This window comes from Pygocentrus nattereri, chromosome 19 (genome assembly GCF_015220715.1).
Source record: "Pygocentrus nattereri isolate fPygNat1 chromosome 19, fPygNat1.pri, whole genome shotgun sequence".
NCBI lineage: Eukaryota > Metazoa > Chordata > Actinopteri > Characiformes > Serrasalmidae > Pygocentrus > Pygocentrus nattereri.
The window spans coordinates 37,123,412-37,149,532 of record NC_051229.1 but is presented as its reverse complement, the minus strand read 5'-3'; the positions used below and the strand labels follow the sequence as shown (position 1 = coordinate 37,149,532).

General features: G+C 41.5%; 5 protein-coding genes across 5 annotated transcripts; 4 read left to right on the top strand and 1 right to left on the bottom strand.

The window, feature by feature from the left end:
- The first annotated feature begins 1,100 nt into the window (after positions 1 to 1,100).
- Positions 1,101 to 2,320, top strand: LOC108424091 (claudin-4-like). The gene has a single exon (XM_017691881.1). It carries the CDS (start codon positions 1,155 to 1,157, stop codon positions 1,782 to 1,784), a length of 630 nt encoding a protein of 209 aa, XP_017547370.1. The 5' UTR covers positions 1,101 to 1,154; the 3' UTR covers positions 1,785 to 2,320.
- A 2,815-nt stretch (positions 2,321 to 5,135) lies between these two features.
- LOC108424025 (claudin-4-like) lies at positions 5,136 to 6,062 on the top strand. The gene has a single exon (XM_017691767.2). It carries the CDS (start codon positions 5,249 to 5,251, stop codon positions 5,936 to 5,938), a length of 690 nt encoding a protein of 229 aa, XP_017547256.2. The 5' UTR covers positions 5,136 to 5,248; the 3' UTR covers positions 5,939 to 6,062.
- A 4,276-nt stretch (positions 6,063 to 10,338) lies between these two features.
- Positions 10,339 to 10,971, top strand: cldnj (claudin j). Its single transcript, XM_017691766.1, has one exon. The coding sequence runs from the start codon at positions 10,339 to 10,341 to the stop codon at positions 10,969 to 10,971; it is 633 nt and encodes a 210-aa protein (XP_017547255.1).
- A 1,821-nt stretch (positions 10,972 to 12,792) lies between these two features.
- Positions 12,793 to 14,848, top strand: LOC108424023 (claudin-4-like). Its single transcript, XM_017691765.2, has one exon. The coding sequence runs from the start codon at positions 13,002 to 13,004 to the stop codon at positions 13,656 to 13,658; it is 657 nt and encodes a 218-aa protein (XP_017547254.1). The 5' UTR covers positions 12,793 to 13,001; the 3' UTR covers positions 13,659 to 14,848.
- On the bottom strand, positions 14,428 to 24,292 carry sbds (SBDS ribosome maturation factor). The gene is made up of 5 exons (XM_017691880.2): positions 24,094 to 24,292; positions 22,609 to 22,738; positions 21,172 to 21,372; positions 15,750 to 15,914; positions 14,428 to 15,165 (listed from the first exon to the last, which is right to left on the bottom strand). The coding sequence occupies exons 1-5, from the start codon at positions 24,219 to 24,221 to the stop codon at positions 15,037 to 15,039; spliced, it is 753 nt and encodes a 250-aa protein (XP_017547369.1). The 5' UTR covers positions 24,222 to 24,292; the 3' UTR covers positions 14,428 to 15,036.
- Between the last annotated feature and the right edge of the window lie 1,829 nt (positions 24,293 to 26,121).

Genomic DNA, 26,121 nt, shown 5'->3' with positions numbered 1-26,121 from the left:
AAGTGGTTGTCATCCAAAAGTTTCAAGAGTTTCAAGAACGAGTTTCTATAAGTGATGTTGATGAGGGTAGAATAGTGAAAAAAGGTTTTCCTTGGGGAATCTTTTGCCTCACAATGCCCTGCACGTACCCCAGCCCCCCACCCCCCCCCCCCCACCCCCCCCCCCCCCACCCCTGCTGTGAACTCAATCTAAAAGTTTTAAGCTGAAAGCATCAGGCAGTGTGTATGTATGTATAAGTATGTGTATATGAATTTTCTGTGGGGGAGCTTTTAGACGTGGTCGTCTGGTTCCTATCACCACCACTGTGAACAGTTCTCGCTTTATTTACATCTTAACTATTTATGTGTGCGGAAACATCATGAGTGATTAGGCTCAGATGCCGTTGTTGTTGAAACAAAACAAAATGATGACGTCATAGGGGAAGAAAAAGACATTATTACATATTAATGTAAAGATTTGATTCCAAAAGAATTTTGGAGTATTTTTTTTTCTACTGGTCTATTTCCTCATGAAATGTTTACACGGCATAAATCTGGTGTTGTTATGTAAAAATCAATAAATACGTTAATAAAACAGCCTAAATAGAGTAAATACAGAGTACTGTGTAAAATATTGCTTACTTACTTACTGGTCAGTTTCTACTATAAGTTATTAAAGTTTTTTATTTTACTACTACTATAAAGTTATTAAAATGTAACTACAGTGTAAATCTGTATAATGGCTCCTTGGAGTTTGTTAACATCATAAAAATGGTGCAGAAAACTTGAAAGAGAAACTTAGATTTATATAAATGTATCGTGTTGTTTTTTGTAGAGTAAAATGAAAATGCTGGCTCGTTTCCCTATGATTACGTCTCAGCCTCTCCCTTCCGTCTGAAAGGGGCTTTTGGGTATTCACTCCAGCTAATCTGGCCTGTTTACTTTCAAATGCCTTTGTTTTTGATGTACATCTTGCCGAAACTGTTGCTGAGGAATCCTGTCAGGCCTGAAACCAAACTTGCAAACTGGTTTCTAGACCAGCCATTGTCACCTCAGCTCCACCCTTCCAGACGGACCTATAACTTGCTGTTCTCCAGAGGGCATTTGTCAGTTTTTAGCCACTGCAGCAGATCCGCAGACGAGCAGAAGGTCCTTTCTGAGCAGAACAGAAGCAAAATGGTATCCATGTGTCGCCAGATGCTGGGCTTTGCCCTGGCTCTTATTGGTTTCCTGGGGACCATCATCATTTGTGGGCTCCCCATGTGGAAGGTGACGGCCTTCATCGGGGCAAACATCGTGACGGCGCAGATCATCTGGGAAGGCCTGTGGATGAACTGCGTCATGCAGAGTACGGGGCAGATGCAGTGCAAAATCTATGACTCCCTGCTGGCGCTGCCCCAAGACCTTCAGGCGGCCCGGGCGCTGGTGGTCATCTCCATTGTGGTGGCTCTGTTTGGGATCATTCTGGGAATTGCTGGAGGGAAGTGCACCAACTTTGTGGACAACGAAATCAGCAAGGTCAAAGTGGCCATCGCCAGTGGTATCACCTTCATTATTGCTGGTGTCCTGTGCCTCATCCCCGTCTGCTGGTCCACCAACACCATCGTCCAGGACTTCTACAATCCAGTCCTCACCAGCGCTCAAAAGAGGGAGCTGGGGGCTTCGCTCTATATCGGCTTTGGCGCTGCTGCGCTCCTGATCCTCGGTGGAGCTTTGCTCTGCACTTCTTGCCCACCCCAAGAGGAAAAACCCGTCTACAAGTACTCCCAGCCACGATCTGCCGCCACCAGCAGAGCATATGTCTGAGGTAGCACCAAAAACAAAGGACACTTCATTCTCTTTCTTCTTGCTGGGAAAGAGAAGATGGACATGAGATGTGAAGATGTTTGCTGGGACATGTGAATGCACTCATATGGCTTTGATGGACTAGCATTTGCAGAGTTATAGTAAGAATAAGTGTTATTAATGAAGAAAAATGTATGCACACATTGGAGGGTAAAACTTTTTTAGGGTAATTTCACCACAGATTGATTAAATATTAACTGATCATACAAAGATTACACTCCTTTAAAGTATGAAGCTGGAAAATGTCTTTGCAGTAAGCTGGTTAACTCTCACTCAAGATGTACAATTACACACACATATACATACATATAACATATGATTGTTATACTGATTATTCCATGTGATGGTTACATTCACAAACTGAAGAAATGACAGCTCTATGTAAGAGCATAACTGTTAACTATCAAACTGTCTTTTTTATTTATAGTTTAACATTTTCTTTTCCTGAACTGCCTCAGAAGGAATTTTGCATATAAAAATAAAACGTTTGAACAGAATTCATGGTTTCATGTCTTTTTACGCTTAACACGACGGAATTCGATTTGAGGAATCACCAATAAACCGCAGAGCATTCGTTCTGTAGCAATAAAAAGGTGTGACGGCTCTGCTAGTAATACACCAGGTCTGCACTCAGAATGCTATACTACTCGTACACCTGGTTAGACAACTCCTCACCGAGTTATCAAAACATATGTGGTCACATTCTTTGAACGCTATTAAAATACTACCTACATAAGATCATTCAAAGGGGACTGTCACCAATTTTTCAACATTTCAACATAATTTTCTTCCTTTCTTCTCTTTTCTTTATTTACCATCCACTTTCTTTATTTAGCATGAACCTACACGAGTGTTTATAGGGAATGTTGAAAGCTGTTTAACCAAAAAACAAACAAAAGAAATAATGACGTACATGGGGGAAATGATTAACCCCTTAAACGGCCAAAGCCCATCAGTAGGCCCCAAAGTTTTATTCCACACTTCTATAACCTAAAAGCAGCCCAGCTAGTTTGAATTGAAATCCTTGTAGTTACTGAATAATATGCTATAGTTGGTCATAAGGAATTACAAATTAATTGTCTACATTTCGCCACTAATTTCATAATTGATACAATTTATATCAAATAAATATACATACATACATGCATACATACTCGTAAGGTCCCCTTGTGGCCTGGTGGCTGACTGCTTGCATTAATTATGGCAAGGAAGAGTCCTGTTTATGGTGGTAAAATAGACGTAAATCAAATACGTTTTCCTTGGGCACTGAGCCTGCATGCGTCAAAACTCTTCAGATGGCTGGTTCCTGTCACCACCACTGTGAACAATTCTGACTCTGTACATTTCTCTGAAACAGAGTGTTTCACACCAAACCACTCTGAATCACTCTGTTTACATCTCAACCATTTAATTATGCAGAAAATTCCAAAGATCAGTGGGATTCGCCTTTACCTGAATATGGCCTCCATAACTTGGAGACATTATGATCTGTAGTGTCATCTTCGCTAGGACTTTAACGTCAACAACGTGACCAACTGAAGTGATTGGATATGTTGAAATATCTTTGGTTAGCTGTATGAAAAGCACTGGAGGTAAATAACTCCTTTAATGGGTAAAAATAATGCAGTTATTTTTATACCTTTGGCTTTTTTCTATGACCATAAAAGAAATTTCTCCGAAATGCTACACAGTAAATCCTCTTTAGTGAATGATATGTAGTTTGGGATCTGCTTGGGGTTTGGCACATGACCTACATTTGCTCTGTGCCCCTCATAGGCTCTACATTAACAGCAGCAAACACTGAGGACTGAGTCAAATATGATGGCTGGCAAGGCAAAACCTAAGAGGGGATATAAGTGCTGTACATAACAAATACATGGATAACTGATCTGATCATATCACTGTTTTCACTCTGATTTCTGGAAAAGGTCACTTTTCGTCTGGAATATCTTGTTAGCAAACATGTTTTTCATCCTTAAACCTCATTGAGGGTACAACATAGTTCATATGCAGTACTGTGCAAAAGACCAAACTTCGTTTATTTAATTTCCAGTCTAAACAGCCATTGAGTACAACTTGACAGTACAACTGGAGTTCAAACCTACAGAGAAAATGTGGCTCCTAACAACCACCTGGAAGACCTGGTAGACCCCAAAACTGACCCCCATCAGATAAATAGCACTTAAAGCTTTCATCTCTGAGAGAGAGGAGAAAATCAAGCTGCTTCAGATCTGAAAACATCCACAGGTGTTTCTGTCCATCCTTCCACTGTGAGAAGACCACTCAGCGCCGTGGGTCTGAAAGGATGTGTAGCTGATCAAGAAGAGCCTTGCTGAGAAAAGGAGATGGGCACATCAAACAAAGAAGCTGACTGACCACCCCTGAGTCCAGACCTCAACACCACTGAATGGGTTTGATCACTTCAGAAAATCATCAACCAGCTTCTCAGACTGAATTTTGGAGGTGTGTCTGCAGATTCCTTGAGGAACTGAAAGTGAATCTCCTGAAAAGAATGGAAGCTGGAATGGAATTCTGTAATTCTCGGTTGAGTACAGGTTTTCTGCCGTTTTCCAGGCGCTGAAACATAATCTGTGCTTGTGGGCCATTTTGACTGGAGATTAAACAAATGAGGGCCGGTTTCAGACTTTTACAGTTTACTGTGTGGTGATCAAACCTGATGATGCTTTGCCATTTTGGTTGCTCTGATTTGTATGATACTCTTTACGAGTCCTGCCAAACTGGTTAGACACATCTTTTGACTCAAGCGTCAAAAAATACCACCAAAGGGCATCTTTTAAAGATAGCAACATAGCTTAATCATCATACAGCTTAATCATCATACTTGTCATCCTTTAGCAAACTTCTAACCCAGTGGTTCTCAACGATGGTTCTGGAGCACCCCTGGCCTGCACATCTAAATGTATTCCAGGTGATTGTTAGCTAATTAGTTTGATCAGGCATGCTAGGGCAGGAAAACTGGCAAAAAAGTCCAAGGGCAGTTCATAACCTAAGAAATATGGGCCCAAACATGGGCCCATGATCTCATGATCTCAGGAAAAAAAAAATTGCCCTATAAAGTACATGAAATTGGAGACTTGGTCCATGTACTAAGCCGAACATGATTGATACTGAATGTCGGCCATTTGGCTGTTTTTAATAGGTGTAATTCCTTTCGAGGTTCCCTGTAAGTTTCAACCACAGGCTTGTAAACCGAGCTGGATGAGAGCAAATACAATCCCCGCCTTCATTGTTCCAGGCACAAAGAATCCTGCACGGCTGGTATTCCTTCAGCAGGCTAAGATGTTTCTGAACAACAGCACACACCTTATTTTGATGAACCATTAACAGCCCGGCTGGTTGTCTCAGATGGTTTTCTGAGGAGAACAGCAGTCTACCTCTGAGCTTTGGACGGGGTTGGTGAGGCGATGGCATCTATGGGTTTGCAGTTGCTGGGCTGCACGCTGGCCCTGCTCGGCTGGGTGGGGGTGATCCTCGTCTGCGGACTGCCCATGTGGCGGGTGACGGCCTTCATCGGCAGTAACATCGTCACGTCTCAGATCTTCTGGGAGGGAATCTGGATGAGCTGTGTGGTACAGAGCACCGGGCAGATGCAGTGCAAAGTCTATGACTCCATGCTGGCCCTCACCTCCGACCTCCAGGCTGCTCGTGCCCTGATGGTGGTCTCTCTGGTGGTGGGGATCATCGGGCTCTTCATGGCCTTCATTGCCGGAAAGTGCACCAACTTCATCCAGGACGAAAACAGCAAACGGAGATCTGCCATCGGTGCAGGCGTGGTTCTGATCATCTCTGGCGTCTTGTGCCTGATTCCTGTGTCCTGGACAGCCAGCATGATTATTCGAGATTTCTACAACCCCACGCTTACAGCCGCCCAGAAGCGTGAACTGGGGGCTTCACTCTACATTGGCTGGGGGGCAAGCTTCCTGCTGATAATAGGAGGGGGACTTCTCTGCAGCTCCTGTCCACGGAATGATGACAAAACACCATCACTTAAGTACCAGCTGGCCAACAAAGCTAGATCAAGGAACAACTCAGTGCCCAGTTTTAAGCCACCAACACTGAGGTCTTTCACGCCAACATCAAAGACTTACATCTGAACACATATGACAGACAATTAAGAGGAACTTTCGATTGTACATAGATATAAAGATGTATTTAGATATGTATGAAAATTATATATATATATATATATATGTATGTCACTGCTGTTAGAGCAAAACCTTGTATGTCCATTTTTGTCGTTTTTCAGTTCTTGACATAATTTGAAAATACCCATTGTGCTATACATTGTGTGTACATTTCATGATGAATGGACAAACAGAAATGTCCCAAATGTACTTGGAAAAAAGTCTGGTTCCATTACATTAGAAGTAGAGTATGTTTTTTCCTTCTCCTGTAAAGTTACCATTTTGGAGATATGAGGTTTTGATCTGACAACAGCGATATATATATATATATATTTATCGACTTATACCTCTGGGGTCATCTCAAACAAATTGTGTATGCTGAGAAAATCTGCAACAAACAAACACCACCTTCAGCACTGCATCGTGGAGGCTTGTGACAGCATAAAAAATAAAATAAAACGGTTTCCTGTGACTTTTGACTCACCCTGTATGTATATATATATATATATATATATATATATATATATATATATATATATATACATATATATATATATATATATATGTGTGTGTGTGTGTGTGTGTGTGCACATTTGTATATAGATATACATTCTGCTGTAAATAACACTGTCTGTTCTCTGTTTGAAGGTTTTTTGTACTTTTATAGACCATATGTAAAGCTATATGCAGATATAAGTACATATGCTTACAGGTGTTGCATTTATCTTTAGAACTATATATTCTACTATGAAGATAATCTTGGACAACAATGTCTATTAGTTTACATCACCACATTTAGATATACATAAAATATAGATCTTCTGTACATTGATTCACACTCAGATCCAGCTGTGGAGATACTAACAGGCATCTAACAGGTACTAGCTCCCTCTTTTTCATCTGATTTTTTTTGTACTTTTATTTCTAATCTAGTCCTTATGACTTTCACCAGTTCAGTTCAAAATGTGTTGAATGTCTTGTGAATGAAATTGTGTAAGAATTATAAACATGACTAAGTTCTTTCTGCAATGCGCAGAAAGGAAAGTGTTGTATTTGTCAAAAACCTTCTATAAATTTAAGTTTGAACCTTTAATGTAAATGTTCAGGTTGTGAATTCAGTCATTCTTTTCTCGCTGGATGCAAAGGGCAGCAGGTTTCCTCCCTTCAGGTCAGCACACAAAACAAACTGGTTTTCCAAGGAATATCTGAGTACACTCTTCCAGCACGTCCACGCCTCCAGCATACCATGCGTGCTCGTAGAGACGTGAGGTTTTCATAACTGTGCTGCACCAACACTGCTCCCTCACTTTATCAGAACCTCATATGGCATTCTAGCAAATTCAGATGAGCTAATTCTTTATTCCCGGGAGAGAAATAACTCCATTTCAGACCCCGAAAGAACTCTGAGCGCCGATGTGCTCTTGACCTTGTTTACCAGGATGAGACAGTTTGAGATACTTCAGATGTTTTCTTATCTAAAGAGGAGTTTTATTGCTCAGAGGAGAAGTTTATATGTTCACATCATAAGTCATGACAGATATAATGACCTCTGTGTGCCTCTGTTTCCCAATAGGAAGTTCAAGCAGTAAATCAAAAAGACCTGTTGTGTACAAACTCATGCACTTCATGCTCCACAATGTGGATCTTCAGGTTATCTGGTGACAAAAGCATTCTATTTTGATGTGAGCACTGTTTTTCATTCTCTGTGTTGGATTTTTTCTGCCCTCAACAAAGGTCAATGTGTCTGACTTGGTGTTGCTTTTTGCACTGAAATCAGGTTCACTATTTGGTCCTTAATGAAAAAAATGCTTTGAAAAATTAGATTTTACCAAATAACCACCATCGTAATGCTTAAGCTCCACCACGTGATCTTAGATCTGCAGACACCGACCTTCTGCAAACACCCTCCGTAAAACAAATCGAAACCGTGAAGTGACCCTTTCTGTTATTCTGCTTCTAAACTGTGGAGCTCAGTTCACCTTTTATGAAAGGGGGAGGGCCAAGTTGTAAAGTTTTAATAAACATTCAAAAACATTTTCTTGATTTTCTGAAAAGTTTTTCCCAAAAAAAAAGTAAAAAAATGTTTTCTGCAAAACAGTGTGCTGAGTAAGCATCCTTTACATTTTACAAATTTCATGATGACCACGAAGTGGTCGGCCACGTAAAATGACAGCACGGGTCAGCGGATGCTGAGGCGCATAGTGCACAGAGGTCGCGTTCTGAAGAGTCATTCATTACAGACCTCGAAACTTCATGTGACCTCAAGAACAGCGTAGAGAGCTTCATGGAATGGGTTTCCATGGCCGAGCAGCTGCATCCAAGCCTTACATCACCAAGTGCAATGCAAAGCGTGGAATGCAGTGGTGTAAAGCGCCGCCACTGGACTCTAGATCAGTGGAGACGAGTTCTCTGGAGTGACCAATCACGCTTCTCCGTCTGGAAATCCGATGGATGAGTCTGGGTTTGGCGGTTGCCAGGAGACGGTACTTGTCTGACTGCAATGTGTCAAGTGTAAAGTTTGGTGGAGGGGGGATCATGGTGTTGGGTTGTTTTTCAGGAGTTGGGCTCGACCCCTTAGTTCCAATGAAAGGAACTGTTAATGCTTCAGCACCAAGAGATTTTGTCAAGGTCCTTAAAGACATGAATGAGCAAGTTTGGTATGGAAGAACTTGACTGGCCTGCACAGAGTCCTGACCCCAACCTGATAGAACACCTTTGGGATGAATTAGAGCGGAGACAGGCCTTCTCCTCCAACAACAGTATGACCTCACAAATGCGCTTCTGGAAGAACGGTCAAAAATTCCCATAAACACTCCTAACCTTTGTGGAAAGCCTTCCCAGAAGAGTTGAAGCTGTTTTAGCTGCAAAGTGTGGGCCGACATCATATTATGAATCCCTATGAATTAAGAATGGGACGTCACTCAAGTTCATATGCGTGTGAAGCCAGACGAGCGAATAATTTTGGAAATATAGTGTATGTTTTCATTATAAATTATTAAGTAGCCCAGTTAGTAACTTTATAGTCATATTAGGGATGCACTGAAATGGGAATTCTGAGCTGATGCCAATATCTGATATTTTTCATATTTACTGATGCTGATAACATTTATAAACATTTATAAAATAAAGATTGAGAAAGATTTAACAAAAATTACCAATCAATATTACTAATTTTATAAGTTCAAAAAGTGTAAAAATGCAGTAAAACGATTAAAAAGCAGATATTTTAGTGCAGATTTGTTTTTAAGCAGTTATGTGTTGATACTGAAATGATGCTTATGTCATTGTGTATCTCTAGTAATTCTACCAAATGTGAGCCAAAAGGCTCTGCAATGCTCACATGTGGCACTTTGTGACTGAATTTGGATTCCAATGTTATCATTTATCGTGATGATTCTGCAGATGATAATGGTTTGCCTACATTTATATCATCTACCCTTACCCCTCGAAAATCTGACATATGATGTTTTATTCAACACTGCCATCTATTGGTGGAATCGTGTAATGCAGGTGAAGGATAATAGTCTCACTTTAAAGTGAAGCTCCACAGATTTTTCAAAATATCTTTTTTGAGACGTCAGTCATGCTAAACGGAATCTTTGTTACAAGGACTTGAAGGAGAATTTAAGCCTCTAGCGTTTAAAATGGAATTACTTTCCCTTTACTGTCACGGAGGTGTGAGCGGTGTCTTTCAGAGTGCTTTGGTGTGAAATGGTTGATTGTAGACTTTACAGTGGTGGTGATAGGAACCAGGGGTCGCCATGACTACAAAACAGATACTTTGTTCATTATCTAAATCCACCAGTGAACCTACACGTGTCTTCTGGGTTTTATATGGAATGCTGATAATGGTAAAATAGTAGAAAGCTTTTTTTTTTTACCCCTCCATTTTTTTTACCCTTTTTTGACCCCTCCACCATAACCAGGTTTTTAAAAGTATATTTCAAAGCAGAATCTTCTCAAAACTAACATAAAAATGTCTCTGACGTAAGTCAGTGTGTTCCTAACCATTTCAAGTAGTAACTTTCTGTGAGGGAGCTTTTAGAGGTGGACGTCTGGTTCCTATCACCACCACTGTGAACAGTTCTGACGCTGTAAGTTTCTCTAGAACAGAGCGTTTCACTCCAAACCGCTCTGAATGACTCTGTTTACATCTTAACTGCTTAATTATGCAGAAAATTTGAAAAATCTATGTAATTCCCCTTGAAGAGGTAAAGAGCTAAACTGTCTAAACTTGACATTTGACTCAACTTTTGCTTTTTTCTTTCAAAATAAGAGGTAATATTCATCCTAGAACTGTCGTGAAATGCAGTTTATCAGTTTCATTTCTTATCCCTTACATCATTCTCTGCTCCTCTCCAGGCCCCTCAATGGCTCTGCAGGTCCTGGGCATCACCCTGTCCATGATCGGCCTGGCTGGCACCATCATCATCTGTGCCCTACCCATGTGGAAGGTCACCGCCTTCATCGGCACCAACATTGTGGTGGCTCAGGTCTTCTGGGAGGGCCTGTGGATGACCTGCGTTTACGAGCGCACGGGCCAGATGCAGTGCAAGTTGTATGACGCCCTGCTGGACCTGGACCCCTCGCTGCAGGCCTCCCGTGGCCTCGTGGTCACCACAATGGCACTTGCGTGCCTGGCCTTCATCATCTTCCTGCTCGGGGCGGACTGTACCAATTGCCTGAGTAACCCTCGGGCCAAGGCCCGCATCGTGGTGGCCTCTGGAATCACCTTCATGCTCTCGGGCCTCACCACCGTGGTGCCCGTGTCCTGGACGGCTGACGCCATCATCAGGGACTTCCACAACCCCATTGTGCATGAGGCTCTAAAGAGGGAGATGGGGGCAGCCATTTACCTGGGCTGGGTCACAGCGGGGTTCCTGTTCATCGGAGGGGCAGTTCTCTGCACCAGCTGCCCGGCAGAAAGGGCCCACCACTCGTCCAGATACACCTCAGCAAAGTCAGGCACCCAAAGCAGCTATGCCTTTAAGAACTACGTCTGAGGAGTCTAAATTGAAGGGCGCATGTCCTGCATTAGTCTTTTTTTTTTACCTGAGGTCACGACATTTGTGTGCTTTTATGTACCAACAACACTCATAATCCGTTTCTACATGATTGTTTTCTAAATATTGTCTTGTTCTTAAGAACAGGCTTTTTGTTCCTGTGCCTTTTGTTCTGTTTTGTTGTCCTGTATTGCGTCTCATTCAAAAAACACTGAAACACCTATTACGATTCAGTGTGAGTGGATGGGGCTAAACTGACGTAGACTGAATAAGCAGATTTACTTCACAAAAAGCAATGGGCTGTATTTGCAGTTTAGTTTCCATATACGTACTGGTAGGAAGAGAACGTTACATTTTATAAGCTTAAATGTCTTTATAGTACTTAATGTGTTTTTATTTTACTGTTTTTTCCATGATTTGGACCCTTTGATGTGAATGAATGGTTGGGTACAGGGGAGCCACATCATATCTAGGCCACAATTCAAGGGCCTGAATCTACAGTTAATTTCAATACAATTCACTGTCACTGATATGTAAACAGATTCAGGGCGGTTTGGTGTGAAATGGTTCAATGTCTTTACAGTGGTGGTGATAGGAACCAGGGGGTCACCATGACTACAACACAGATATAGACATTTTATTTACTATCAAAACTACCAGTGAACCTGCACGAGTCGTCTGAGTTTATATGGAATGTTGATGATGGAAAATAGTGGAAAATCTTACCAAAACTGTGGTAAAACTGTCTTAGACATCAGAAAATTTGAAAAATCAATGTAATTCCCCTTGAAGAGGTAAAGAGCTAAACTGTCTAAACTTGACATTTGACTCAACTTTTGCTTTAACTTGATTAAAGAGGAGCTACCATCAGATTACAAAGAAGCTTTATATGTGTGTCCTATGATGGACCTTTATTGTCAGACCATTCCATTAGATTATATTACTGATCAGTTTGTGCTGATATTACAGGGGAATTTGACATATTGTTCAATATTTCTGCATTAATTAAAGGGTAAAAATGTAAGAGCAGTTTGGTGTGAAACGTTCTTTTCTAGAGAAACCCGAGTTAGAATGGTTCACAGTGGTGGTGACAGGAACCAGACACCCGCCTATAAAAGCTCCTCACAGATAGTTCCTACACGAAATGGTTATGAATTCACTGCCTGATGACAGACACTGTTTTACAATAGTTTTGAGAAGATTTTGGCCTTAAAATCCATGCATGGTGGAGGGATACATGCAGGGCATTGTGAGGCAAAATAGCCCTCAAAAGAAAAGCTGTTTCAGATTTTTCACTATTTTACTATGAACATTCCATATAAACTCAGAAGACTCGCGTAGGTTCACTGGTGGTTCTGGATGGTAAATAAAATGTCTATACCTGTGTTGTCTGTGTGGCGACCCCTGGTTCCTATCATCACCACTGTAAAGACGTCTGAACCATTTCACACCAAGCCACATTGAATCTCTGTTTACATCTCAAACAAACCAAATAAGGCAGAAATTGAAAAACTGGTGGACCTCCCCTTTAGCTATTATTCAGGCCTTTTAATTATATCCAGAGAACTGTGAAATGTATGTTAAATATATTACTGTAAACCTGAACAGTGTAACAGTGACCTAAAACTGTTTACAATCTGTTTCACAATAACAGAATATCCTTTCCTAGCTTGTACTTATTGGACACGTTGCCCTTAATGTGTCTGCGTCTATTTGAAGTGTTTCTTATTTGAATAAAATTTGGTTATGTTTTTCATGCTTCGAGTTTCAAGCACATCATTGTGTCCTATAAAGAGCTCCACACAGGACAAAAGAGGAGGCACACAGTGACATCATTGTCTTGGCCTCCGGGTGGAAAACACGAGATTGAAAGGGAATAGGGACTGTTTTGAAACCATGGAATAAAGAAAACCGCACAAGCCCCGGAGTCTGTGGCGAACACTGTGCAGCCTCCACACCCACTGCAGGAATCCAGAGCGGCCGGTTTCCCTCGGCAGTTAGTCAGCTGAGCTTCACTCTGCTTCTCGAACATGGACAGGAGGTTCGAGCTGGCTGGCTTTGGGCTGGCCTGCACAGGCTGGCTTTGTGCCATCTTCACCAAGTGCCTGCCCATGTGGAATGTGACCGGAACCGTGGACAACAACACGGACACTCTCGCCTTGTACTGGGACGGAGTTTGGTTGAACTGGCAGGAACTCAACAAAGGGAGCTTGCACTGCAACTTCTACATGTCTTTGCTGTCCCTAGCCGGCAGCTTTCGCTCTTGGAATGCCCTGCTTCTTGCCTCTATCGTTATGGGAATCTTCCCTGTGGTGGGCTACTTCGTAGCTCTTGTATGGTTTCCTCAGCGTATACAGATTAAGGCAGCGGCCGGGGTGGTCTTTGTCTTGACGGGACTGCTGCTGCTGGTGGTTACATCCTGGACTACACACGCCACTTACAGCGAACTGGACACCGCTGTCCACATAACCAAGGGCTGGGGACCAGCTTTGTACTCAGGATGGATGGGAACGGCGTTGCTGCTGATTGGGGGAGGAGCACTTAGTGCCTTTTGCTGCAAAGCACCCCCACAAGAACAAAGAGGACCCATGCAAGCGGCAGGGCCGGAACCAGACGACCCGTTCTTGGTGATACACAGTGCTGCATTCAATTCAAGCCCGTACAGACAGACTACTACATCTATTTGAAAAACCTGCCACAAAAACAAGAACACTATACCTTTTATGGAATTTTGTACTTATGGAACTTTAGACTAATATAATATGCCTGAAAATTGGAACTGAAGCTGCTTTGAAAGGGAATTCCAACAACTTCTCAAACTTCCTGCACATTTAAGGGGTTAAGATGTAAAACAGAGTCCATCAGAGTGGTTTGAGTGAAATTCTCCGTTCTAGAGAAACATACAGAATCGTGCACAGTGGTGCTGACAGGAACCAGATGTCGCAGAACACGCCTGATGCCTGAGACATTGTTTTTTAGCCTAAAACAGATTTTACATTTTCATACCAAAAAAGCTTTACTACTATTTTACCATTAATCATGAAATATTATATACATACAAAACCTATATCGCCCACAAAACTGGATTGTAAATAAACGCTATCTGTATTTGTGTTGTCATGGCGACACCTGGTTCCGATCACCACCACGGTAAAGAAATCAGAGTCAGTAAGTTTCTACTGAATGAACCATTTCACATAAATACCACTCTAAATGACTCTCAACGATTTAGGCAGAAATTTAGAAAAATCTGTGGAATCTCTCTTTAAAGGTGTTTAAGGGTGAAATTAATGTGAGGTTGTGTGTGTACATTTTATCACGACACTGTGATTCTCAACATCAACCTCTAATTTATTCATGTGGTCTAGTCTTTAAAAAATCCACTTTAAAAAGAATTTGGCCGAGTTGAATCCAGAGAGGTGTCCGTATTTGTATAAAAGCAAGACAAGAAGTGAATCTGTGTGCATGTTTTATTTGCACCTTCTGTAAATGTCCCGATTTTGGACATTACCTCAGTAGAACAAGCTGCACTGTTAGAAGGCAGAAACTGCGGCACATATTTGAGGAAGGCAAGCTGGATAAATACGCCAGTGTTAATTAGTACGGATACCTAATCAAAAGGTAATCACTGTCATTAATCACTACATTAATTGCGCGCTTTTATTTATTTTAGTAATTCAATCCACTGCCTGTTTTGTAGTCAAGCACATAAGCCACTTTAATTTTCACAGAAAATAAACCCCTTAATTGTGATTTGAGTTGGATTATTTACTTGCTCAACAGCCATTTCTGCTTAAGCCTTTCAGGGAAGATTTTGTGGAGCCTCAGACATCCGTGGAAGTACTTGCATGTGTAAATTGTTATAAAATAATAGGATTACTTGTCGGCAAAAACACTTCGGGCCAGCCTCTGTCATAAGTATTGCACAAACTAACTTCAACCAATGCTGCTGAGGTCCTCATTAAATCCAGCCTTAAGTTATATTAATTTAGAGTCTCGATATAAAACAAACCACAAATAATATGCATATAGTTAGTGTGGTGGGTAAGACGCGACTCGGACGGGCTATTCTAGCTTCTCGTCCCCTTCTTCCACATCTTTCAGACTCAGCACCTCCAATGAACCTTTTCCCTTTGTTTCGCAGCGAATCAGCTCATCGATCTCCCGAAAACAGCCCGGGTCGATCAAACAGACCTATGGGGCAAGAGAACATACATTAGCTGGGAAAATGCAATGTTTCATAACATATCTCCATAATTAAAGTGTTAATTAAATGGTTATTCAGAGTGATTTGGTGTGAAATGCGCTGCTCTAGTGAAACAAGCAGAGAATTGTTCACAGTGGTGGTGATGGGAACCAGACATCCACCTCTAAAAGCACCCTCACAGAAAGTTATTACATAGAATGGTTATGGAAGTATTGCCATGAGCATTTTTTTTACCACAGTTTTGAAAAGATTTTGTATGTAAAAACTTTATTTTTTAACACACACTCATAACAGAACAAGCCTTAATTGCTCACTGTTTTACAATTATAGCACATACACCAAAAAAGGGCTATATTTGTATTATGGCTGTATTAAGCATCATAATTTCTGGTTCCTATCACCATCACTCACAAAGCCAGGAGCCTGTATGTTTCTCTACAATTCAACACTTCTGAATGACTGATTGTTCAGCTCCTGAAATTCTGGAAATGCACACGCAATGGAAAAACCTTTAGAACTGATTTTATATATTAATATTCTTACATAAGCCAGTCAACTTTAAACCGCTCACCATCTCCAGCTGATCGTCAAAGTCTTCACTCTCCACCACCTTCACGAGCGGTTTGAGCTTCTCCTTCAGCCTCTTCCCTTCTCTGGCCGGCAGGACAAAGCGAAGCCGCATGTGAGCTCTCTGAATCTGCATGGACTCCTTCAGCTGTCTGATGACCTCGAGTGCCTGGAGGGATTAAATGACATCGAGGTTACAGACCAAAATTAAAAAGTGGGTTTGCTATTATTATTATAGTGAAGTGGTTACTGTTACTGCAATATCTAAATATGTATATCAACACTGTGCGTTCATTTTACAAATTATTCATCAGGCCTGCATTTATTATAATAATAATAATAATAATAATAAAAATAATAATACTTTTATACAGCACATTTCACACAACAGAGCAGTCCAAAGTGGTTTAAATGGTGGCATTAAAATAAAAGTTGCATTAAAAAAAAAAAGAGGAACAAAACCAAGAAAAACACAATTTTTCACTAAACTCATTTCATATCAACACAGGATTACTCGGTCAGTGTTATCAATTAATCAATCAACCTTTATTTAACCTAGGAGAACATTGAGGGTGACCCTTATTTGAAGTTGGTGAGTTAATACAAGAAGAAGGGACTGATAATATGTAAGAACACATAATAATTAAACAGAATTTAACAATAAAAATGACTTAAAAATGAAACATTACTAATAAAAGTACATTAAAAACAGCAGAAAATATACAACTAATATGTACAACAAACTAAAACTAATTAAAAATGGTAAACTAATCATTACCAAAAAAACAACAACAACAACGACAACAATAATAACAATAATAATGCATAAACCAATACAAATTGTGGAAAAATAAAATAATAAAAATAATGAAATTAAGACAATAATAGTGAGAATTAAGTGAAGAAACAGATGCAGGCAGAGTGGAAGTGGTTAGAGAGTAAAATGACCCAGCGCTGGTCCTCGCTGCTGCCCTGGAACTAGAGGCAGATTTTCCTAGTTCAGTAAAAACTCTCGGTTCCACTCAACTGATCCAACCAGTGAAGCGAGTCTGATAATCATCATTATTTACAGACATCGTTGAAGTAATATATCGCTGCTGTCGGAACAAAACGTCGTATCTCCAATGTTGACGTTTTTTGCTTTCTGACGTAATTTGAAAATACCTGTTGGCCTTTATATTGTGTGTAAATTTCATGATGAATGGACCAAAAGAAACTGCCCAAAATGACTCAGAAAACCATCTGGTTCCATTGACTTACATTAAAAGTAAAGTAGGTTTTTGTTTCTCCTATAAAGTTAATATTTTGGAGATGTTTTGTTCCGACAACAGCAACAAGCTGGCATATGGCTGGAAAGTGTTTTATAAATAAAAATAAACCAATGTGTCTCCTGTCGTGTTGCTTTTGAGGGCCAACCGGCTTTTTCATCCAGCCTGCAGTGATGAGTGTTACACAGGTATCCAGTTATCTGTGACTGTACAGGTTAACCTCCTGTAAAAACAGGGAAACCAGCTAAAATGTAAACTGTATAATCAGAGAAAAGCCAATCAGAACAAATGTTTTAAGATTGTCTTTGAAGGTATTACGCGATCCAGCGGCTCTCGGGTCCTCAGGAACTGAATTCCAGAGCTTTGGGCTGCAATGATTGAATGCAACATCTATGCTCCTTAGCCGTGTTTTAGAGAACTCGAGCATGCTGTTACATGATGACCCAAGATTTCTCTTGACCCAGTGTTGGCTGTGATTGGTTGCTTGGGTACCTCACTTTGTTTACCATATGCCAGCAGGCATTAATGCCTGGCATGGTTATGGCAACAAGGATTACTCTTAGGGAATGGAAATCTGAATTTCCTCCCTCATTTACAACGTGCCTTTCTGAAACAGTTTCTTCTCTACATCTGGAGAATTAACAATGTGTCAGTACAAGTTCAATCAAGAGGTATAGAGAGGTATGGGACCCTTTCATTGAACACCTTCAATGCCGATGACTGAACTGTGGCATCCCTCTTGGTAATTTAACTTCTATGTTTTGTCCTCCAAACTGCCAAGATTATAACACTTGCTCTTATGTTTTACTTTTTTCTTTTACTTATTGATATTGTCTGATTTTGGCATGGGCTGCTGAATATGTACAATTTCTGAATTTTGGCTGCTTTTATTTGGGAGGGAGAGGAGTGGGGGCCTTATACTGTGCTTTTGTCTTATTCTACAAAAAACCTAAATAAGAGAAATAAACATCTGACAATAATTTCATTAACGTAAAGTGCCAGACATTTACAAACCAAGAAAGGAAATCTGAAATCAATTCTAAAAGACACCAGTAACCAGTGGATGGTCCCTCTTTCTCTTGGGGGTCAGGATCCAAGCAGCTGCATTCTGAACTCTGCAGGTATGCAACAAAGCTCCTGCGTAGGCCAGAGAGGAGAGAACTAGAGCAGTCTGGTCGAGATGTGATAACAGAATGTTATGATCCTCTGAGATGTAAGGATTTCTCTATTGGTCTCACTGACAAGCCTTACAGTGGTTCAGGTCTTACCTTACAGACAGACATCACACTAGGTCCACACAAGCCCTCCACCTCTCCTGTTACATGCGGTGTCCCTCAGGGCTCAGTTCTTGGACCCCTACTTTTTTTTTAATCTACATCTTACCTCTTGGCCACATCATTCGTAGCCATGGCCTTAACTTCCACTGTTATACTGATGATATTCAGTTATATCTCAGTAATCACACACCCTCAGATTCACCTCCCAATACACTAATCGTTTGGATTTATGATTTAAAGCTCTGGATGCATAATAACCATCTCATGCTAAACAGTGATGAAACTGAAGTCTTACTGGTCGGCTCTAAACATTTACTATCAAAATCATCCAATTTTTCAGTTAGTATTGATGGCCTGCTCGTTAAGCCTGCACCTGTTGTTAGAAATCTTGGTATTTTACTCGACCAATCACTTAATTTTGATCTGCATATCAAGTTCCTCACTGAGACAGCATTCTTCCACTTACATAACATTGCTTGTCTTTGCCCGTTCCTGACTGATAATGATGATAATGATGGTTCATGTCTTCATTATGTCCTGTATTGACTACTGTAACTCCCTCTTCGTTGGTTTTCCTGTAAAGTCTATACAAAAGCCACAGGACATTCAGAGCTCTGCAGCTGGAGTTCTCACTCTCTATACTCAACGTTCAGCTCACATCACCCCCATTCTCTCTCAGCTACACTGGCTGCCTGGTATAAAGATTAAAATTTTACTACTCACTTTCAAAGACCTGCATGACCTGCTCCCCCCACCTCAGAGAACTGCTGACCTCTTACACTCCATCAGTAACATACTTGCTGTCCCAGTACCAGACTGTCCACTTTGGGAGGGAGGTCCTTCAGTTACATGGCCCCCAAACTCCGGAACTCTCTCCCTCAGTCCCTCCGGGACGGCTCTTCTTTTTCCTCTTTCAAATCTGACTTAAAGACTTTTCTCTTTAATGAGCATTTTTCTTCCTTCTCCACTTTTTTTGTTTGTTTTTGTTGTTATTATTATTATTTATTAATGTGATGAGCTGTTCTACAGATTGTATTTGTGCTTTTTGAAGCTGAGCTCATCATCAAAATGACTCCTAAATTACTCTCACAGGTTTTGGCTCACAGAGATGAGGACTGCAGTTATTACGACGTGTCCTTCTGTACTTCATTACTGTCTTTTCTTTGTTTAGTCATAAAAAAAATGGTGTGTGTTAATTTCACACATGGAGTCAAACAGAGAGCTGATGGACTTGCAATCATTAGGAGTCAGAAACCAGTACAGCTGGGCATCACCTGCGCACTGGCGCTAACCTATATTCGTCTTAATAATAGAGAAAAACAGAAAAGGCCCCAAAATGGATCCATCCCTGTGGGACCCAGCAAGTTAGTGCATGAAATTTAGATGCTTAATTGCCTAAAGCAACAAAGCAGTCTCGACCTCTTAAACATGACCTAAACCAGAGTTTCTCAACCACTGGCAGCCCACAAGTGGACACCCTCTTCAAACACCCTCTAATGGTCCTCAGGCCAATACAGAGTGTTCCGTAATGGGTGTGCAAGTGGTCTCTAATAAGCCTGTGATGGCACTTCGTGAAATAAACAGTGAAAAAGAGCCAAACAGTACAGTAAAAACCAAAATGTTCTCAAACATTACACAACATTAATACGAGGTCTGTGAAACACCCCCCCCCCCCACACACACACACTTTTTATGCTCACTTATACACATCAGGTACTGCAGAACTGGACACACCGTGTAAAAATATTCTAAATTTAAATTTAAAAATTTAGATTTTCAGCAAAAATCTCCTTATCTAAAATGTTCCATATCGCATTTTTACAGGTATATCCGGAAATAAAACCTCCAGATAGGATGTTTAAGAGCCTAACACTCCTTATCAAAAAATACTACGTGTTAAAACTACGAGGCTGAATTTTCCGTCTTTTTGTAGCTTCTTGTCAAAGTTTTCACGTTCCACCTTAAGTTATATAGCAGCTGTGATTAGCTACCGCACTGTTGGTTCTGTGGAACAGTAATTTAATCTCGCTCACTTGTCAAGCAGAAACAGAGAAACCTCCTCATATCAGGCCTTACAAACCTCCATGAAGCTGAAACCAGCTTCTTTTTTGCCGGCTGTTTGTTAGAATTTTCCCGTTCTACCATAAACGGTGCAGCAGTTACATTCTGAACGGGGAAAATTCAAACAAGAAGCTGGAGAATGTCCTGAGAAAACGTCCTCAGAAAAACGTTACCAGCATTAAAATACTAATTAGGGTATTCTGATAGCCTAAGTCAGTTTATCGAGGGCTCAGCACGGATCCCCTGATAAACAGAACGGAAAGATTTATTGTGTTTCAGCAAGTATCAGATGAAGAACAGAGAACTGCTTCTTTTGTTATGCGTTCTTTTCATCTGCCCTAGTCTGTACATGGAAATCACACCAGCAAAGCGGGCTGGTTTGTGTGGTTTTGAAGGACACTGCCAGTCTGATGTTGCCAACTTAGTGCACAGTAACATTAGTTTATATGTAGCCATATTCCTATTTAGACGCTTTAACCTCATAATTCAGAGGATCCAGCGATATCACTTTACATACTGTGCTGCAAATCTAATAAAAAACTAATTATGGTCTCTGTGTAATCAACCAAGCAGTTGGACAGTTTTAAGTATTAATCATGTCCATGATATATTCACAAAAGCATATATTCCCTACAATTAACTATTTCACATAAAACCCCTGTGAGTCACTGTTCTTTATCTTAACCACTTAATTACATAGAATTTACTCAAAAATTGGTGGAATTTCCCTTCAACAGCCCATCTACGCTGTAAAACTCCTATAGCCGGAGTTATAAACCAAACACTCTCATAGACCAACATAGCCAGGCATTCTACTGACCTGCTGTTTTGTGCTCTTGCTGGCTTTGACTGAGTAGTGAATGTCCTTCATGGCTCTTTCTATAAGGCTGACCGTATACGGGCGCTTGGTTTCTGGATTTACACATTTCTCTGCCACGATTGTGGCAATGTCCCGGAACATCTGCTCCAGCTGACTCTGTCGCTCCTTATCAGACACCTGAAGCTCTCCTTTTGCTAAAATCTGGGGGAAAAAAAGGGAAAAACACACACTGAGAAATAACAAAGCACAACGTACTCATTAAAACTGAACAATCAGTAAAGGGAGCTCAACTGACACAATGACTCTTCTGACAAATAAACGGGGGATCAATTTAATTATAAATTATCACTGGAACAAAGGAACAAAACTTTGCAATTTCCCAAGGGTCTTTTTCTTTCTGCCAAAATTCCAAATTAAGTATAAAATCTTGACAAGAATAGTTAAGCTACTTTTTTGGAAATACATTTGGTTTTTGTTTAATGCAGAAACAATTTTTACAGCATGGGAGTTTGTGCTGCATTAATAGCCTCTACTCTTCTGGGAAGGCTTTACACCAGATGATGAACACTGCCGTGAGGATTTGATTAAGCAGTAGTGAGGTCAGGCACTGATGTTGGATGGTCAGTTCTGGACCACTCCAGCTCATCCCAAAGGTAGTGGATGGAGCTCCATCACTCCAGAGAACACAGCTCCCCTGCTCCACGTTCCAATGCTGGGGGACTTTATACCCCTCTAGCCCACGGTGGGCTTAGGTGCTCAGATCATCTATTGGCTTTATTGGTCAGTGCTTTTCTATGGGACTTATACAAGCTGTGGATGTGCAATTGAGTACGAAATAGGTGCACCTTAAGGTAACAATTAGAAGGAGCAATTAGATGCTTTTGAACACACTGTGCAGAATTTCAGGTGTGGCATGCGCCCGGCCCCTCGGCCCCGGCGATGACAGGGAGAGAGTCATGAGTGGCGAAGGGGCAGAACACAAAGCCCGAGCTCCGCCGAGGGACGCGATTCATGGCGGGAGCAGGAGGACAAGGACGAAGGTGCTGGCCACAAGGCACACCAGGGCAAGGAGCGAGTCCCAAGCTCCGCCACCCGGGTCCCGCCTCTTGCCCGAGCTGCAAGCTGGGGGCGGTGACAAGGAGGCGGAGTGTGCCAAGCAGCAGCAGAGGACTGAAAAGTTTGAGTAAGAAAGACTGAGAAGCAGCCAGCTTAGCATAGCTTCCGTTATTTGGTTTTGTTTGCGTTTGTGTTGTTTGGTGTGCAGATAAAATACAGCTGCTGCAGCACTGAACCCAGCCTCCAGCGTCCTCCTTCAGCCTAGGGAAGCACATGCCAAGCTACACATGGGTAACATACTTGTACTAAAGGAAACGTTAATGTGTTATAACGCATTGGTGGTTGGAAGTTGATGTGTTTTCATGTAAAAGTAACACTTACCTGTTTGCATATTTCTGTTAAATCATCTGTTCCAAATGACTTTGACAGATCATCCTTTTTGGCCACTTGTCCCTTTGACACATTTGTAAACACTGAGTGTGTCTGAAGTACTTCATCCAGATCTTTCTCCCTAAAATAGGAAATACAACATACGTAACTTCAGTACAGCAGGCAGATCCTTCACAAAGCAGGCTTTCAGTCAAAAGACAGGTCAGTGAAGCATTGCAAAAAAGCAGATGACAACAGTCCAATAAGTCCTTTGCTTAATATTTGTCTATTAAGATTTACCGTTACTTCAGATTACCTTGCCTTAACGTATAGACTGGCTTTCACCTCAGCTCTACTACAGCAGTACCTTAGCTTTGCAAATATGTTTTCTTTGGGGACTAATCTGACCTACAACTCCCTGTATGTGTGGCTGGACTATATATACATTTTAGGCCAAACCTTTGTCTAAAGTATCATAAATCAATGCATCAGGCAGTGAATTCATAACTATTTCATGTAGGAACTTTCTGTGAGGGAGCTACACTAACCAACCAGACTTCTTCAGAAATCAGTGGAAGTCCCCTGTTTATCAGTATAACTGAAGTTTGTTGGACTTCATTCTTCTCTTCCTCTTTCTTAAATTGAGGGATGTCAAAAAAGTGCCCTGTCACAAAGCAGCAGATGCTCTCTAACATAACAGAATTAAGTTAAAGGGGATCTTTTTCTAAACCACTGCACAATTAATAGGTTGAGATGTAAATAAAGTTAATGCACCATTCTAGAGACTTACAGAGTCAGAACTGTTCACAGTGGTGGTGATAGGAACCAGACGTCCACCTCTAAAAGCTCCTTCACAGAAAGTTACTACATGAAATGGTTATGAATTCACTGCCTGACGCCAAAGAAAACCTATTATTTCAGATTTTCCACTATTTTCTCATCATCAACATTCCATATAAACTCAGAAGACTCATCTAGGTTCTCTGGTGGTTCTGGATAGTATATAAAATGTCTATATCTGTGTTGTAGTCATGGTGACGCCTGGTTCCTATCACCACCACTGTAAAGACGTCTGAACCATTTCACACCAAATCACCACAGAATCTCTCTGTTTACATTTTACTGTTTACATACAACAGTAAGCAGAAATGTTTAAAAATCGGTGAAATGCCCTTTTTAGCCGAACGTTAGCCAGATAATAACGCGTTTGAGTCGTTCTGGGGATTAATAGGCGAATGTGGTGACAGAAATTCAAACCGAGGATCTTTAATGACGTTGAAAACGAAACTGAGGGTCGCATCTTGGTCGAATTTCCCGTTCCACCTTAAATGGAACAGGCGCCAGAATATAACCGCCGCACCATTTAAGGTGGAACGGGAAATTGGAATAAGAAGCTCCTGAATCCGATTTCAGGCTCGGCGGTAGGAACACACTCAGTTTAGCTTAGCTTAGCCTCGTTAGAGTAACACTGCCGCTCGCGCCGCTCGCGCTACTCACGCTCCGGATCTCCAGCTCATCACTTTATTCTTATAACAGGCGATTTCGAAGCGCTTGCCGCCCTTCTTCATCCTCACCACGGCCACATTAGTGAGCCGGATCTGATTTGTTGGTGTAAAAATCGACATTTTGGTATTTTTAATGAACGTGACAGCACTCGGGTGAGCCCAGCCTCGCTTCTTCTGCTGCTGCTGATCAAATCCTCTTTACGCCGTATAAAGGGCAGTACTGCCCCCTTCTGGACTGACCACACTTAATTTAATTTAATTTAATTTAATTTATGTGCTTTTTAATGTGCAATGTGTTTTTATGTATAATGGAGGTTTTTTGTTTTCATGTATATTTTTGAGAATGCATTTTATGTGTACTGCTTTACAGTATATATTCTATGTGTGTGTGTGTGTATATATATATATATATATCCATCCATCCATCCATCCATTTTCTAAGCCGCTTCTCCGTCAGGGTCGCGGGGGGATGCTGGAGCCTATCCCAGCAGTCTTCGGGCGAAAGGCAGGATACACCCTGGACAGGTTATATATATATATATATATATATATATATATATATATATATATATATATATATATATTTGTATATATACGCTGCTCAAAAAAATAAAGGGAACACTCCAATAACTCATCCTAGATCTGAATGAATGAAATATTCTCATTGAATACTTTGTTCTGTACAAAGTTGAATGTGCTGACAACAAAATCACACAAAAATCATCAATGGAAATCAAATTTATTAACCAATGGAGGCCTGGATTTGGAGTCACACACAAAATTAAAGTGGAAAAACACACGACAGGCTGATCCAACTTTGATGTGATATCTTTAAAACAAGTCAAAATGAGGCTCAGTATTGTGTGTGGCCTCCACGTGCCTGTATGACCTCCCTACAACGCCTGGGCAGCTCCTGATGAGGTGGCGGATGGTCTCCTAAGGGATCTCCTCCCAGACCTGGACTAAAGCATCCGCCAACTCCTGGACAGTCTGTGGTGCAACGTGGCGTTGGTGGATGGAGCGAGACATGATGTCCCAGATGCGCTCAATCGGATTCAGGTCTGGGGAGTGGGTGGGCCAGTCCATAGCTTCAATGCCTTCATCTTGCAGGAACTGCTGACACACTCCAGCCACATGAGGTCTAGCATTGTCCTGCATTAGGAGGAACCCAGGGCCAACCGCACCAGCATATGGTCTCACAAGGTGGAGGTAGCGTTCCTGCTGCTGGGTTGTTGCCCTCCTACGGCTTCCTCCACATCTCCTGGTGTGCTGGCCTGTCTCCTGGTAATGCCTCCAGCCTCTGGACAGCTCGCATTGATGTGCCATCCTGGATGAGCTGCACTACCTGAGCCACTTGTGTGGGTTGTGGAGTCACGCTGTCTGTATGTGCAGATGAATAGAGAAGCACAAGATAAGCATGAGATTCAGATTCAGTCCTCCTCTCTCTCCACCCTTCTCTGCTGGTCCCCCTGGGAAGAGTTGAAGAGCCTGATGGCTCTGGGGACAAAGGATCTCCTGAATCTGTCGGTTGAGCAGCTCTGTGACAGCAACCTGCCACTAAACATGCTCCTCCTGTCCATGATGATGGTGTGCAGTAGGTGGCCATCATCCTCCATAATGGAGAGCAGTTTGTGTAATATCCTTCCCTCAGCCACCTTGTCCACAGAGTCCAGTTCCGTACCAACCACTGACCCCACTCAGCTGAACAGCTTGTCCAGTCACATCTCGTCTCTCCTTTTTATGTTTCCTCCCCAGCACACCACAGCATAAAAAAGACAGGTGGCAACCATGGTCTGCTAGAACATCTGCAGGAGCTTCCTTCAGATGTTAAAGGACATCAACCTCCTCACGAAGTAGAGCCTGCTTTGACCCTTCCTGTACAGGATGTCTGTGTTGGCTGACCAGTCCAACCTATCATCCAGTTGCAGCCTGAGATACCTGTAGGTCATTGCCCTCTTCACTTCAACACCCAAAATTATGACTGAGTATCTCATAATTATCACTTAGCATCTCATAAGTT